The following is a 17,558-nucleotide window of genomic DNA, read 5'->3' on the forward strand; positions in this document are numbered from 1 at the left end:
CATACTGTACCTTGTGTTTTTCTGCTTCAGGAGTTGAGTCAGGAGTTGTAAAAGCTATCACAGCTTACAATGCCTGTTTCAGTTTTTATACCACACTTTATGGCAGGGTTGTCCGACGCATAGGTCACCTGACTAACTATTAACCCAGAATGCTCTTCTTTATGGTTACAGTATATAATCCTCTCAGAAAATCTGGGACTTTTCAGATATGGTGTTTTTTTTGTTTGTTTTTTTTGTAGTTTCCCTGGGGTTTTTTGTTGTTTGTTTTTTTAACCACAATGAATTTTAATGGCACTGATATGCAGGTAGGAAAAAAAACTTTATTGGGTAGTTAACAAGTAAACTGAACTCTTGAGTTGAATTCAAAGGGAACTTTTAAGAACTTCCCCTGAGAAAAGTGTAAACAGAACTGTAAAAGACATCTAGTGTGAATAAACTTCCTGTTGAATGTTTAAGACAAAAAGAAACTGAAAACAGCAAATCTGAAGTATTATTAACTTGTTAAGAATATTAATTTAAACACCTTTGTGAAGACTTATTTGTTACTTTTTGAGTCTAATTTATTACACTTACACATACTGGTTTGGTCTTATCAACATGCAAAAGTATTGACCCCTCCCTCATTTCTTTATATGTTGCTAGTCTCGTGGAATAATTCTCCAGGCTTCCTGAAGGACTCTTCTGACTCTTGTCTCACAGTTGACAATACCTGCAACTGATCAGGTCGGTGATTAGTATTAGATGCTGAGTGATTGGAACAGACAAGAAGAGAAATGAGGTCGCTGCTGGTGCTGTTACACTGTATCTTTTTGCACCTTGTAGCTCGTCACAGTAAAACATTTAATTTCATTTTTTTAATTTAATTTATATCATTTAATTTTATGTAAAATAAAGAATTGATGATGGCTCAAGACTTTTGCACAATACTGTACATAGATACAGTCATGTTCAAAAGTTAGTTAAGTTAGTCCTTTAGTTCTATATATTTATAAAAAAAAATTAAAAAAATTTATATATATATATATATATATATATATATATATGTGTGTGTGTGTGTGTGTGTATATAGGAAAAGTCATCTGATCATAACAGGTCTTGGTATTAGGCAAATACAACCTTAAACAAACAACAACATTTTTATATCTTTTTTTTTCCAGAAAAAAAAATGTATCTAGACAATACTAATTGTACTAACTTAAAGTAATCATTTCCTCTATGAATTTATCAGCCTCTCACATTTGATCCATTTTTGGTCTACTCTTTTTAACAAACACTGAGTCTTCAGGTATGGGATGTTTCTGCTGAAATCTCTTGTAGTTTTTACAAAACGTTAAGGCCAAACAACTCCACTTTGGCACTGTGATCAATTGGTACCCTGTTCAGGGTGTACCCTGCCTCGTGTCCTAAGTCTCCTGTGATAGGCTTCAGGCCACCCAACAGATAAAGCGGTAAAGACGGTGAGCAAGTGAAAGTGAGTGAGTGAAAACTCCACTTTTGTGTGAAGGACATTGGTTCAGAAGCCGTGGTTTGTTCAGGCGCAGTTTAGCGAACCTCAGTTGTGTTTCCATTGTCTTTATTTACACAGAAGTTTCACCTGGCAACCTTTCCAAACAAACCATGTTCGTTCAGTCTTTTAATAATTATGCTGGCATGAAATTTAATATTTGTAGAACGATAAATTCCAAATTATTGGAAACTCCTTTGAAAATGACGTGCAGCAACAATTGATTCTCCAAAACCATTGCTTATGACTTTCCCTCTTGGCATTGTGTTAACGCATACCTGGATGCTCCAGACCAGGAAACTGCCAAAACCTCTGCTTTTATAGAGGTCTGTGCAGCTGCTAATGATAATTTAATCAAGGACTGATAATTATTAGCACCTGGCTGCAACTTACCATCTTAAATACAGTGAAAGCAGTAAGGGGTTAGAATATGGGTCATTTTTGGTAAATAATGGCATGATTAAAAAAAAGTTATACTGTATGTTGTTTTTCATCTGAGGTTGAATTTGCCTAATACTAAGACGACCATGATGCAATTTTTATGGTTTTTACACAAAAATATATGATTAAAAGAGGGGTTCTAATTTTTGACCATGATTGCATGTAGATATGTCTATAACACTGTATACTAGATACCAGATTAGGTGCAAAAAGGTTATGCTTTTGAGTTGAGATAAATCTGGACAGAAAAAGATTTTGGAAAAAGAACATAGACAGCGAGGTAATGATTCATTTAATAATACTAAATATTCAATTACCCAACTTTTTGTCTCATTTCCTTTCTTAGAGCAGCAATTAACTACAGAAATAAGAAGGTCAGTAAAAACTTCTGTAATGTGTGTGTGTGTGTGTGTGTGTGTGTGTTTGTGAGAGAGAGCTAAAAGGAGGGGTTTGATTTGCTAATTAAAGGTAGATGTGACTGAACTTGTATATACTGGTCTACCTGCAGGATTAAACCCTTTAGCCCAAAGCCAGGAGCAGACACATCCACAACAGATCTACCAGAATGGTAAGTACACACATGTACACGCACACACTCATTTTTTAATTATTGTTGTTGTTGTTTTTTTTTTTTTGCAAATAAGCATTATTATTATTGTCATTAAATTAAACAATTATGTATTGCCTAAATTGAAATGTGACAAATTTATTTAAAAAAATTATTGTTTATATTGCACTTTCCTATTTATGTACACACACTATTATTATTATTATTATTATTATTATTATTATTATTAATCCTGTAAACCTGCTTAGTGAAAACTCAAATAGAACTATTTCTGTGCACATATTTTAAATATGAATATTCAATTGGTTTTGGTAAACCAAAAATCTTAATATATTAGGTTTTACAAATGCATGTGGCTATGAAATGATTAATGTCTTGTGTAGATATCACATCACAACATCAAGGCCATTTTCTATTTATAGTTTGTGACTAACGAGTTATCAAGTTTTTATTTTTATTTTGTGCATATGTTCTCTGGTGGGATAGTACGGCTTCATCAACACGTGTTTGAGGACATTAGTGGTTGAGAAGTTTGGAGAAGAGACATGGGAGCAGCTAAGGTATGTGAGTAAATACAAGGAGTGTTCAAGTCAAACTGGGACTTGTGATGAAATTTCTAGTAAATGAAGGCCTAAAACTGATTTACAGAACATTTACAGAAGACGTCAAGCACAGTACAGGGATAAGACTTTTAAAAGCATTAAAACATTTGAATGGCGAAGTTAAAGAAGGCCATGCATCAGTGAATTATGATTCCGGCTGAGACGGCTTGGAACCTACTGTAGTCGTTCCCCTGAGCATTCAGCGAGAGGAACGCCTGATAAATGATCACTAACAGTCGCATCTGTCTGTGTGAACTGTACACACAATCACTGACCAACACCAATTACAGGAACTCGGCTGGGAGTCATCGTCGCATCCCCAGTACAGTCCCAGGCCATTTCCACATGTTTGGGCCTTTGTTGGAATTCCTGGGAGGCCAGTGTTTCGGACATGAAGCAAATCAGTCCGATCATGGCCCTGGTGTACTGAGAAAACTTTCTACTGTGATGGTATTCAAACACTAATGAAATGCTATAATTAAATAAATAAAGGGAGTGTTTTCTGTCATAACTGTGATCTGTTTTTCTGCTTTAAAAGTCCCGGTTTGACCTGAACACCGCTGCTAGCGTTATCTGCTTTAGAGAAATTCATCCCGTGCTTTGTGGCTAAAGTCATGTTTCCCCAGGTTGCTGGCAGAAGTCCAGGACACCTTTATGACCTATGAAATTTATGATGATATCATGACTATTCGTCTGGTGCAAGAGGCTTGCAAAATGCTGGGTGAGACAAATTTTAATCATCTACCTAAACTACTCAGGTTTCTGTCTTGCAAATGCTTAGTGTCAAGGCTGAAATAAAAAGGAAGCTGTAGTGGATATTTGCTCTTATCAAAGTTTGCTTTTTTCTTTTTGTCAGCCCACATTCACCAATTTCACCTTCTTCAGCTCACAAACATCATCCGTTTTATAAGTGTGCTAAATTCCTATTTAGAAAAGCTCTGTATGAGTCCAGGGTCAACAGCAGCAACTCAGACAGAGATTGAAAAAAAGAAAAAGGTTTTCAGCTGTTTGTGGGCAGCATGTGTATGTGTTATAGCCTTGGAGACTGGTTTTGTGCTGTATCGAGACAGAGTGAGATGGTGTTAACGATGTCCTCATGAAGGCAGTCCGCTGAGAGCAGCGGGTCACACAGGACACTGGAAGTGTGTGGACAAGGACGGGTGTGAGCCTCTGGGCAAGATCTCACACCTGAGCTTCAAGAAATGATAGATAACCTTCCAGGAAGTGAAACTAAAATGATTTGTCCCTTGTGTTTCTAGATGTTTCTTCTGAGATGGTGCTGAAATTGTTTGGAGAATACTTCTTCAGCTTTTGTAAGATGTCTGGCTACGACACCATGCTGCGCACCCTTGGAGGAAATTTGGTTGAATTCATTGAAAACCTTGACGCCCTTCATAGTTACCTGGCATTATCTTATCAGGTCTGATCTAAAGCTACTATCTTCTTACTCTGTATGTTTTAGTTTTATGCCATTTAATTCAACTCTCACTGGCTTTGATAATGGTGTGCAATCTGGTGGCCAATTTTAATGAAGTTCCTGTAGGGAAATGCTGTTAACTTCTACATCCTCAGGAGATGAACGCACCTTCCTTCCGTGTGGAGCGAACAAGTGACGGCAGGACTCTTCTCCATTATTACTCTGACAGAAAAGGGCTCCACCACATAGTGCCTGGTACAGACTGTACAAACTAAATCAGAACTAACCCTAACCCTTAAACCATAATCACATGTTCTCGCTCTTTGTTGTTTCTTTGACTACTCCACAGGCATCATTGAAGCAGTGGCAAAAGATTTCTTTGGCAGTAAAGTGATCATGAGCATCCTCGAGCAGCCGGAGGAAGCGGAGCGCACAGGAAAACGTGAACATGTCATTTTCCTCATGACACAAACAAGCGAAGAGACAACTGAGGAGGAAGAGGAGGTGAACGGTCAGAGAGAGGACAAGGAGACGGTTATGTTAGGTAGGACCACTTGTCAAAGTAGTCAGTGTGTTACATGTAGGCCAGTTTTTGTACAAATTGAAACAAAGAATGAAGACTTTTACTGTTCTAAAGCACGTGCACCATTTCCATGTCTGAGTGTGTGTGTGTCAAATTTCATGCAATTGTTGCAACATACATATATCTTTTTCATCATTCCATTTCAGATAATATCCTTCACTCTTTCTGCCCCAGTTATCCGAAGAGACTGTGGATCGATGAGAAAGCCTTCTGCAATGCATTTCCTTTTCATATCGTGTTTGACCAAGACGTAAGGCCATTTCCTGAATTAGCTTCAGAGCAAAGAGTTATCTATTTTATGTATTTACTGTACTTATTCAGGTGAAACTTCTTTCATGAAACTATTTATCTATTTTGGACATATGAACATTATTCCTGTCCATATAATCCTTTAAAGGTGCACACTCTTATATATCATTGGACTATATTTTGCTTTGGACTATATAAGTTTATGCAAGGTTGAAGCATTTCTTTTCATCCAGAGTCACATCAATTCCCATTAATTATGACACACACAAGAAATTTGATTTCAGTTGTTTGTGGCTCTCAAGTACAATTGATTTTAAATAGGATTAGGGTCTGGACTCATGTGAAAACAAGGTCTCATGGTCACTGAACCACTCTTTCATAATTTGAGCCCAATATATTCTGGCAATGTCATCTTGCAATATGTCCATGCCCTAAAGGAAGAAAAAAATCCACTGATAAAAAGACCTGATGCACCATGCATGATTACTATGATGCACCCATGTCTCTGTAACGGGTAAATATGACCACATGAACATCAGACCACATGAACTTTTTCAATGCACCACAGTCCATTCTTTATCGTACATAGCAAATTGAAGCTTTTTTCCGTGCTTACTGGTAATTGGTGTTCTTAAGCTTACACAGCTGTTTAGTCCCAATCCCTCAAAAAGACTCAGTGATCTGTTTATTCAGGACTCACATTTATTGCACAAAGATAATGGTTCACCACTATCCTTCCAAGTTTTAATAGTGTGTTAAAACAGTTATTTTGTCAAATTCTACTATTTTTTAGTACTTTATCTCTTCTGAAATATGGTTGTATAAGAAATGAGTAAATACTCACTGCATTAGTTAGGGTTAAATAACCTGTTGCAGCTGAACCAAATTAATCACTGCAATAATTATCCAGTGGACGGCCTTTAACTATTTTCCTTGTTTAAATTTACTGTAGATGACTTTTTATTATTATTTTGACCCAGGCAGTATACATTTCATATACATATTACATAAACTACATCTCAGTATAAAGGCTAAATATGGATTATGTGTAGTTGTTAAGAAAATGTAAGAAAATGAATACCAACGTTATTATCATTATTATGGAACACAAAACTATTACTCATCACTGTCTACACCACTTTATCCTGTATTCAGGGTCGCAGGGACCTGGAGCCTATCGCGGGAGACTTAGGGTATGTGGCCGGGTACACCCTGGACAGGGTGCCAATCCAATCGCAGGGCACACACACACACTCACTATGGGCAGTTTGGGAACGCCAATTAGCCTAATCTGCAGGTCTTTGGACTGTGGGCGGAATCTTTCTTTTGAGTTACAGTTTACTTTCAATTTTACCTATTTTATATACTGTACAGTAGATAATCCAACCAGACTAACACACGTACACACAGTTCAGCTGATAGACACAAAGAGGGTGAACTGATCAATCTTCACAGAATAGCACAGCATTACATTAAAAGAAAAAGAAAAGAAAAAAACATTGCGGTCAAGACAGCAAGTACTGAAAACAGCCCCGTCATACCCCTCAACAGTAAACTGCTTCCTCAGGCCCATATCTAAATGGAGCAAAGGAGCTCCATGCCATGATACTACCGCTCCAGTGTGTGTGTGTGTGTGTGTGTGTGTGTGGGTGGGTGTGTGTATGTTTACAGCTGATTGTAAAACAGACTGGCGTGAACATACAGAAGTTCGTGCCAGGGCTGCAACAGGCAGGGATCCGCCTGGATGAATACTTCAGCGTGGTCCATCCGGAAGTGACACTGAACATCTACAGCATCAAGAAGTTCATCAACAGCCAGTTTGTACTGAAGACTAAAAGGGAGATGCTTCCGGAAAGCTTCCAAAACCAGTCTGTGCTCAAATTACGAGGTATTAGTGTTGACCTTGAGTTATTCATTCATCAGTAGACTAGTGTCAGGATGGATCTGGAGACAATCTGGAAACCCTAGACACAAGGGACACATTCTGTATGAGACACCAATCTAATCAATCGCACATAAATTCACATCCAGGGGAAAATGTACAATACAGTACATGCAACTATCAGGATGTTATTAAGAGTTTGGAGGAGACCTATTTAGACAAAAGAGGAGCATGCACAGGAACTCCTGAGATAACTGAAAACAGATTGGGAGTTGATATTCACTTTTATTAAATTAATTAATTGTAAACTTTTTATCCACCTGAAACAGCTTTATTAAGATGTCCATAAAGTTGGTGTGTTTCATCAGTTACATCTTTCTCTTAGTTTGAGTGCTACAGAAAGGGAAAATCATTAAACTGTACACTGTTATGACTGCAGATCAATCCCTACTACCTGTTATCACCCAGATAAGGATGGGTTCCCTCTTGAGCCTGGTTCCTCTCAAGGTTCCTTCCTATTGCCATATCAGGGAGTTTTTCCTTGGACATTCTGATCATTTTGATTCATACACGTTCACATTTTATACAGAGCTATACAAAATTTATTTAATTGAATTAAATTGACTTATCAATCTTTATGTAATGTATTTGACCCTCTTGTTTAATGCAAAAATTTTGCTGAACATATACATTCTAGGTCAGATGGTATGGATGGAGCCATTGCAGTGTATGGTCTATCTCTGCTCTCCTAAGCTGCGTAGTCTGCAGGAGCTGGAGGAGCGTGGCCTGCACTTGGCTGACATCGCTCAGCATGACACCACGCGTGACCTCATCCTGCTTAACCAGCAGCGGCTGGCCGAGATCGAGCTCTCCAACCAGCTCGAGCGAAAGAAGGAGGAGCTGCGTATTCTTTCGCGTCACCTTGAAATTGAGAAAAAGAAGACGGAGACACTGCTGTATGCCATGCTACCACAACATGTTGCTAACCAGCTCAAAGAGGGCAAGAAGGTAGAGGCAGGTAAAGGAGGAAGTGGACTGAGACAGAGCCAACATGTAATTCATTAAAGATTTCCTTGTGTGACATTTAAAGCTCTCTTTACTTTCCCTTGAGGAGACTCAATACCAAACCTTTGAACAACCTTTGCACTAAACAACCTTGGCGCTGCTCAGGGTAATTTGTACATTAATTTTTTGTTATCTCTTTTTCCATTGTGGTTTCATGTCAGGTGACTTCGAGGTGTGCACTATTCTCTTCAGTGATGTTGTCACCTTCACGAACATCTGTGCAGCTTGTGAGCCCATCCAGATCGTCAACATGCTTAATGCCATGTACTCCAAGTTCGACCGCCTCACAAATATCCACGGTGTTTACAAGGTGAGAAGATAACTCAACAGCAGCTACATTAACATGTATGATATTTCTTCAAATCGATTGAAATTATTCTGATTAGGAACTTAACTGTTAAGGTGACTTAACTGTTTATATAGAGACAACACCGTAATGTAGTGGTTAGCACTGTGGACTCGCACCTCCAGTGTTGAGGGTTTGCTGTTCGACTTAGGCTTTCTCTTACAAGTTGGCATTTCCAATTGACCATAGTGAGTGTGTGTGGTTGTGTGCCCTGCAATGGACTGGCACCTCATCCAGAGTACCCCACCTAATGTCTTCTGGGATAGGCTTTAGGCGTGCAGTGCAAGACAGGTACAGACCACATGACCCTTTTCCAGTGCTCCACAGTCCATTCCTTATGTTCGATAGCAAATTGGAGCCTTTTTTTTTCAACCATAAGTGGTTTTCTTATGGCTCTGCAGCAGTTTAGTCCTAGTCCCTTGAGTCGAGTCTACCTGCTTTGAAGTGTTTATTGTGCTGTAAAAATAACAGAAAAAGTTTGTCCCAACTTTTAAGATATAATCAGTTACAAAACCGCATTCTGTAGGTGTTTAGGTGGCTAATATTTACCTATTTAATGGATTATCAAAGATTTCCACCTTTCTCTCATTCTGATTAAAATTGATTCTGATTAAGCTGCAGTCAGACCTTTCAGACTGAAGCGTTTACATGATTCATTTTTATTCTAGCTGGTCTATTATTCTCATTGCTAGTGGAATATAATAGTCTGTGTAAACACACTTAATGTCTGCAGATTATTCATCACTTGTTCAACATGCTTAGCTGTAAGGAATTGGAATACACTAAGGCTCTCAAGAGAGTAACAGCTCATAACACTACCTAGTGCGTCAGGCTTCTGATGTGACAGATGTTTTACCAATGTAATCATGTCAACAAGTCAAGAGATTATTGCACTTTTGTTTCAGTGCTCCGCTGTTTTTTCTCCGAAATCATGTGCAGGTGGAAACGATTGGCGATGCTTATATGGTAGTGGGTGGTGTGCCCATTCCCAAGGACACACATGGGGAGCGCGTGGCAAACTTTGCCTTGGGCATGAGGATTGCTGCCAGGGAGGTGAACAACCCTATCACAGGACAGCCAATACAGGTGCTGGAGCTTATCTGTGCTTCACTGTGGTCACAAGGGAGATTTTGCAGCTGTGTTTATCAACGTGTTTTTCAAAATGTCTTATCTGTATGTGTTTCAGATCAGAGTAGGTCTACACACAGGGCCTGTGTTGGCTGGTGTAGTAGGTGAAAAAATGCCCCGCTACTGTCTGTTTGGAGACACGGTCAATACAGCATCCCGAATGGAGAGTCATGGAGTCCCTGACCATATACACATGAGCCCTTTCACCTACAGGTACCAAGAGTGTTGGAAAAGCCATGTGTCAGACATAAGCACTGTAAAATAATGAACGATTCACCTGTAACTAATAAGAAAGGTCACTTGGACCCTATATTTGTAAAATTTACTAAATCCAAATTTGAATGTGTTTAACTTCCATGTGTGCACTCGTCTGTAAAGTGTCCTTAAGGATAAGCAGTTTGAGATCCGTGAAAGAGGAGAGATCCAGGTAAAGGGCAAGGGTCTGATGACCACCTACTTCCTGCTTCAGAACTTCGAGCTGTCTGAGGAGCAGATCATGGGCACAGGGCGAGAAGCCACTTGTGTGTACAGGGATGATCATGAGGAGGTGACCCAAGCCACAGACAGTATGTATTTAAATATTTTTTACATTTGTTCAGTAACAGGTGTGCTATACTGAAGCCAGTACGAACCAGTTCTTGGGAAATCTTATGCACAATTACTGTAACCTTTAGTCCAGGGATTGCCCATATTAGGGGTCATGGCCCTATGTTTAAATCCTCTAATGTTGGCTTTAAAAGATTTGAGGCAAAAAGTTTTATCAGAGACAGATTTTACTTAACCTTACAGTGGAACCTTGGATTACGAGCATAATTCGTTCCGGAAGCGGGTTTGTATTTCAAAACACTCATAAATCAAAGAGAATTTCCCCGTAAAATAATGGAAATACAAATTATTAGTTCCACAGCCCAAAAAAATAAATACATAGAAATAATTAATACAAACTATCAAGTAAAAATAAAACAAATTAACCTGCACTTTACTTTTAAAAACAGTCAAAATAAATCCCAACGGATCATTGTTTCCGTTCGTGTGTGTGTGTGTGTGTGTGTGTGTGTTTGTTTGTTTGTGTATGTGTTTCACAAACACTAAAGTAAGAGGAGAGAAGGAATCAGCCCCTCCCCTCTTCCTCATCTTACACTTCTTCCTCTCTTTTTTGAGTTTTTTTACACACACACAAACACACACACACACACACACAATAATGGAAAGACTGTTTTATCTAGCAAAAAACATCGCTAATGACACTCGCGTGAGCGCATACTAACAGAATCTGCTGTAAAGTAAAAATAAAAAACAAATTAACCTGCACTTTACCTTTAAAAAATCATGTCAGAGCAGTGGTTTTGTGTAGAGCAGAGAGAAAGTGTGTGTGTGTGTGTGTGTGTGTGTGTGTGTGTGTGTGTGTGTGTGTGTGTGTGTGAAGGTGCGAGAAGGAGAGTGTATAAAGTAGCACGGTGTCAACCGTGCACACACATAACGACAGGCTGATACAGAGAGGGAGAAAATGGATCTTTAACTTCTCTAATGAGACTTTCTTTTGCCTTACATGCGGGGACACACGTGTGTTATAATAAACAGTACACGCGCACTGTACACACACACAAACAAACACAAAATAAAAGATGTTTTATGCACACACACATGGTCAGTGTTGTAGTAAACAGTACATGCGTGCAGGGATGTTGATTATACCATTAAGAGACGCACACTAAGACCCAGCAGGGGAGACGATTACTCACAGTTCCACAGTGCAAGAGAGAGAAAAACCGCTGGCTCAGAAACAATAAGTAAATGCATGATACATGATACTCTGTAAAGCAAAACTTGTTCGTTTTTCAAATCAAAATCTATAAAAAAATCTTTGCTCGTCTTGCAGAACACTCACAAACCGCGTTACAATCCGAGGTTCCACTGTACTGTGCATAAACTTACTAAATATTGACTTGGAAACCTGACAGACCGGGACCAATTGGCTCTAGGAAATGTAATCTTTAAATCTTTTAAATCTTACAGATGTACAGAAGTTAAGCAGTGTCAGATATGTGTGAACAATGATGGCACAGCTTCGGCATGGCACATGAAAAATAAACCTCCTAAAACAAGTGTTTCCTATAACACTTTACATTAGATATACTGTGTGTGTGTGTGTGTGTATATATATATATATATATATATATATATATATATATATATATATATATATATATACTGGTTAAGGCTTCATTCAAGGCATTCATTTATTATTCATTTATTCATAAGGTCAAGTAAGAGAGGTTGAGGATGCGAGGAAATCTCCTACCAAAGTGCAGAGTAGCAGCTCCTCCCTGTATCTTTCTTCTGATCAACCTTCGCCTCTCCCTGTCACGAATGATGCTTCACCCTGTCCTCCTGCTGCTGACTTTCCTCATCATGATGTGGTTCATTACGTCCCTGATTATTCAGAGCCTGTACTAAACTGCCTTCCTTCTGAGAGCATCAACACCACCTCTCATTTCTGCACGGTTCTTTAAATCACATCTTTACCTTTAGGTTAGTCTCATGGCAAAGACAACTGGTTTGTTAATTTCTTTGAACTTATTGGTATAAAAATGTTAACACAAATCATGTTTAAATATGGAGTTGTATAGTACAAATTGCAGTAGTATTGGAGAGTATCGTGTGTACTGTACTAGATATTTCCCCGAACTCCCTAGCTGAACACGTAGTTTTTAGGGCTTCTTAGAGTTTTTGGTATCAGCCAGTACCTAGAGCTTTAGCACTGATATTGTTTCAGTGTAGAAGGGAAATCTATTGATCTCTGCTACATACAGTACATGTTTGTTTAAGTTATTTCTATTTAATCATCCGTTCATGCAGCTTGTTTGTTACCGGAAATCCAGGTGACTTTAATGGATTCATCTGATACTTTTTATGAGCTAAATTGTAAAGGATTCCTTTTTTTATATTGCATTTATACTTGTATACAGTAATAATATGGATGTTCTTCAGTTCAATAAAGAATAATGTTGGTTGGTGTAAACATTTACAGTATTGACCATTATTACTGCAACTTTCATGAACTGAAAAATCTATTTCCATTTTTATATAATAATTTTTCTTCTATGTTTTTTTTCTTCTATTGCTTTAATTTTAGACAACAAGTGTGTGCAAAGAATATTTAAAAAGAAATAATTATGACTATATAACAGAAACAAACATGCTTTTGCAACATGGTGAGAAAAATTACAATGATAATGACAGTCTTATTGACGAAGTCACTGCTACAGTAGCTAGTTATACAGTATTACACTATTAATATTGGTTTATTTATTTAAATCATAAGGTTTCCTTAACCTTGGCAAAGTGCTAAATGTTGGCTGTAGCTCATGGTTAAGTAGGAGTCGCATGCACAGAAGATTCTTGCAGATTGTGATCTTTTTGTTTTAGCTTCAGCCGCTCCACTCATGTTTCTGTATCTGATTATCTTTCACTAAACAAGAAAGCGATTGTTGGCTTTTGCATTGTAAAGCCTGTTAATCCTATAAAATCCTGTTAGTACAATTAAACAGCCAGTGGGACCATCAGAGCTTCTAACTGAGTAGTATTCATAGACAGAATCAGAAAATGTTTGGTATCTAACTATATAGAGTCTTATGCAAAAGTTTGGGAACCCCTTGATAAATAACAGATTTTAGAGATTTTTTATGCCAACACAGTCTCTCTTGGAGATGGAAAAAAATGCAGAATATTTTTACCAAAAATTGATGATAAATTGAACAAAAAATAAAATATTATTGTGGCACTGTGCACCCTACATGATCAGTAATTAGTAACACCTCCACTGGCAGATATCACAGCTTGCAAACGCTTTTTAGACCCAGCTTAAAGTCTTTCAGTTCTTGTATTTGGGATTTTCTTCTATTCTTCCTTGCAAAAAGCTTCTAGTTCTGTAATATTCTTTGGTCATCTTGCATGCTCAGCTCTTTTAAGATCTACCCACAAAATTTTAATAATGTTTAAATTAGGGGACTGTGATGGACATTCCAAAACCTTCAGCTTGCATTTCTTGAGGTGTTCCATAGTTGATTTCGCGGTATGTTTAGGATCATTGTCCTGTTGTAGAAGCCATCCTCTTTTCAGCTTTAGCTTTTTTTTTTTTTTTTTTTTTACAGATGGTGTGATGTTTGCTTTGAGAATGTGCTGGTATTTAGTGGAATCCATTCTTCCCTTCACCCATGCAATGTTTCCTGTGGCTGCAAGACAACATAAAGCATGTCAGATCCACCCCCATGCTTAATAGTTGGCAAGGTGTTCCTTTCATGAAATGCTGCTCTTTTTTTTCCAAATATGCCTTTGCTGATTGTAGCCAAAGAGTTCTATTTCAAATTCATCAGTCCACAGCACTTGTTTCCAAAATGCATTCCAGGCTTCTGTAGATGTTCTGTTGCATACTACTGACATTGGATTTAATGGTGGGGATGCAGGTAAGATTTTCTTGTGCTGACTCTTCCATGAAGGTCTTGTGGAACGGTGCACCACCACTCCTGAGTCTGCTAAATCTTCCTGCAGATTTTTTTGCAGTCAAATGGGTTTTGATTTGTCTTTCTGACCAGCATATGAGCAATTCTCTCTGAGAGTTTTCTTGGTCTTCCAGATCTCATCTTTACCTCCACAGTTCCCCTGAACTACCATCTCTTAATTACATTTCTCACTGTGGAAACTGCAAGCTGACAATGCTTTGCTATCTTCTTGTAGCCTTCTCCTGCATCATGGACATCAATAAATTTCATTTTCAGAGTTTTACACAGCTGCTTAGAGGAACCCATAGTGGTTGAGTGTCCACAAGTGTGTGCACAAGGTTTGAAACGTCAAAGTATTTATAAAGCTTTTAAATTGGCATTTACTACTGACAGCTGTTGCCATGCATCAGATCTAACGAGCTGATTAAGGTCTGAAACCTTGTAAAAAAGAATCTGAGACTCTGGAACTCCTAGGGTGCCCAAACTTGTGTCATAATGTTTTTATTTATTTTTTTTATTTATGGCATTAGAAGTAGCTATGCATCAATGTTTGCTGAAAATATTGTGCATTTTTTCCATTTCCAAGAAAAACTGTTAACATCTTTTCAATAAAAAAAATCACCAAAATCTGTTATCGATCAAGGGGTGCCTACTGTACAATTTTGCATAAGACTGCAAATATGCTGATAAATTTGTACCACTGAAATTTATATAAGCACAAATTCCCTTTGTAAAATTGACAAAATACGAAAATGTAAAATGTTCACGAGGTGAACATTCCTGATGCAATCCTCCCATTTTATCCAGGCTTGGTACCAGCACTGTATTCAGTGGCTAGGATTTGGATATTGGTAGCCTTTCAGATGGTAGGTAAGAAACATAACACTAAGCCACCAACACCAGTAGTATGATACTATGTTAAGCAGAGTTAATCTTCCATGATTGTGCTCATCATCATGCTATGGTGTCACCCTTTTGGGGCATCTGCTATTGTGATTGATTTTTTTTTTTACTTTTAATTAGGTATAATAGTGATTAGTGATCAATATTTGTTTTATGCAACAAAAAAAGTAATTTAAATTAAAGTTAGCATACAACTAAAAAATATTTTTATTGCATGACTTAATCAATTTTAGTCTGTTGTACTTATGAAATTATCACTTATGGAACTAGTACGTTCAAATTGCATCAACTTAAAATGTAACTTTTTTGCATTGGCAATCCCTCTCATTGGTTAACTAAGGCACAACAGGTCTAGGCTTGTTCGATGGACAATTCTACCTTTGCTTAGTAAAATTGAGGTTTGACTGTAAAAGATAAAACCCAGGGGCATATGCAATGGTGGCTCAACAGTTATGGCTGTGGGTTGCTAATCAGAAGGTTGGGGGTTCGACCTCTGACCCTGTCAATAAGTGACCTAACCCTGTTCAGGGATGCTGGAGCATGGCTGACTTAGATATGTGTAAAAATAATGTCTCTGTGCTATGATAAGTTACTGTATTATAAATGATAGTGGAAACAACCATGGCTATAAGTAATAAGTACTTAGGTTTAGTCAACTTGGTTTTAACACAATATAAAATAAAAACCAATATATACTGTATATATAAAATTCAACAATTTTCCTCGAACACCTTGAGTAAAATCTGCTTGACAGGTTTTACAGTGGATAAAACTGTTTTGGAGTTTTTAATCAATAGTTTGTTTTTGTGTGTCTGTACAGCTGCTGCTTATTTCATTATACTTAACATGAGCACAAAACAATCTGCTGTTCCATTGTTAAGTTCCTTAAACATTTGGATGGAGGTGTAGCCGCTCCCAGCTTGCAGCAGCTCCGTGAGCACTGGCTCTCCACCTGGGAGACACGCCAGCCCTAAGGCCATGCTTCATTTGCACCTGTTTTCTCCTGACGTGACGGTGTGTGAAAACACAAACCAGCACATGCTGCTAATCACTCTCTGGAGAAATCAGCCACATGCCCCAGAGTGGATTTTTAATAAATGAAAAAAAAAAAAAAAAAAACAATAATAAAAAATCAAATGTGGCAAATACAGACTACAGAAGGTACAAATCAGCCAGTCTGGTTTGCTGTGCTGTGTTTCAAACGGGCTTGTTGCTTCGGATTTACATCACCTCCAGGAACAACTTTCATATTTAAGATGTGTATCATTTATTTAATGATAATTTTGTTATATTCTAGCATGAGAAATGCTCATCTTTAACCAATGCCTGTGCACAGTTCTGTTGAATTCTAGCTTCTGATTACTCAGAATTAATTTTTTATAAAGTCAGCTTTTATGGCGACAAACGTATACATTACAGCACTTTTTGTAACGTTGTCATTTCTATAGAAACAATTTACACACTGAGAACTTGTTCATTATCATTGATTTAGCAAGGTTTTTTTCTGTCTTTATTTACCATTTTTTTTGATGATGCATCCCGTGTTAGCACTGTTAGTAATCAGGTTCATCAACAAGATGGTGTTCTTTGTGGTTTTTCTGTAACATAATAATACGTGTATGCATCTGGTGGGGGGCTCGAAGTTTGCTTCGGTCTGTGTGTGCAATGTGCATGTGTACCCCAGTTACTCTGGATTGTCCAAAGACATGCATTGTAGACTGATTGGTGTTCCCAAATTGCCTGTAATATACTGACCTTTTGCCTGTGGTCATGTCAGGTGAAAATCCCACATCATCTAGTCAATTATACATCATCAATTGCAAATAATTTTACTTGTCTGCTGTTTCTTACATTATCGGATGCTTATGTCATGTTAATCAAAGCGTATTAATCCTGCTTCTCTTTTCAATAGTCTCATCCAAAAGCATTAAAGCATTACTTCATTTTATATGTCTTTACATGCGAAGTAGTTGAAACAGTTGTCATAATCTGTCAATAATTTTATATATATATATATATATATATATATATATATACGTTCTATTAGACTCCAGTGTACCCTAAATTGATGAGCTAATCTCAGGTGACTCTTAACTTCACCAACAGAGAGAAATTTGGAAAGTGCTCCTGCAGAGGATTGATAAGACATTCCAAGAGAGTGCTGTGCTATGATGTGGAAGAGAACCCGTGGCTTAACAGACATGAACATCAGGAGGAGTAGAAAGTCTGTGCTGTACTTCCTCACACTGCACTGCCCTATGTATACAGTGGAATATGTACTATAAAATGTTTCCCATGCTTACAGTTGTAGTTTAGTGTTTTGGGGGCCCTATGCGGGGTAAACCCTGGACGGCATTCCAATCCATTG

The 17,558-nt window shown here is 37.8% G+C and overlaps 1 protein-coding gene across 2 annotated transcripts; it reads left to right on the plus strand.

Moving 5' to 3' along the window:
• Positions 1–236: 236 nt before the first annotated feature.
• gucy1b2 (guanylate cyclase 1, soluble, beta 2) lies at positions 237–12,790 on the plus strand. 2 transcript variants are annotated; one of them, XM_053491472.1, is made up of 17 exons: positions 237–305; positions 643–723; positions 2,292–2,319; positions 2,454–2,513; positions 3,000–3,073; positions 3,742–3,836; positions 4,375–4,535; positions 4,688–4,787; positions 4,882–5,076; positions 5,262–5,365; positions 7,036–7,252; positions 7,944–8,264; positions 8,473–8,621; positions 9,597–9,743; positions 9,844–9,998; positions 10,164–10,351; positions 12,048–12,790. In XM_053491472.1, the coding sequence occupies exons 4-17, from the start codon at positions 2,511–2,513 to the stop codon at positions 12,296–12,298; spliced, it is 2,160 nt and encodes a 719-aa protein (XP_053347447.1). In that variant the 5' UTR covers positions 237–305; positions 643–723; positions 2,292–2,319; positions 2,454–2,510; the 3' UTR covers positions 12,299–12,790. The 2 variants fall into 2 exon arrangements, with proteins under 2 accessions (XP_053347447.1, XP_053347448.1); XM_053491473.1 differs by lacking the exons at positions 237–305; positions 643–723; positions 2,292–2,319; positions 2,454–2,513; positions 3,000–3,073 and adding an exon at positions 3,501–3,565.
• Positions 12,791–17,558: the final 4,768 nt, after the last annotated feature.

The sequence above is a fragment of the Clarias gariepinus genome, chromosome 3 (genome assembly GCF_024256425.1).
Source record: "Clarias gariepinus isolate MV-2021 ecotype Netherlands chromosome 3, CGAR_prim_01v2, whole genome shotgun sequence".
NCBI classification, from domain to species: domain Eukaryota; kingdom Metazoa; phylum Chordata; class Actinopteri; order Siluriformes; family Clariidae; genus Clarias; species Clarias gariepinus.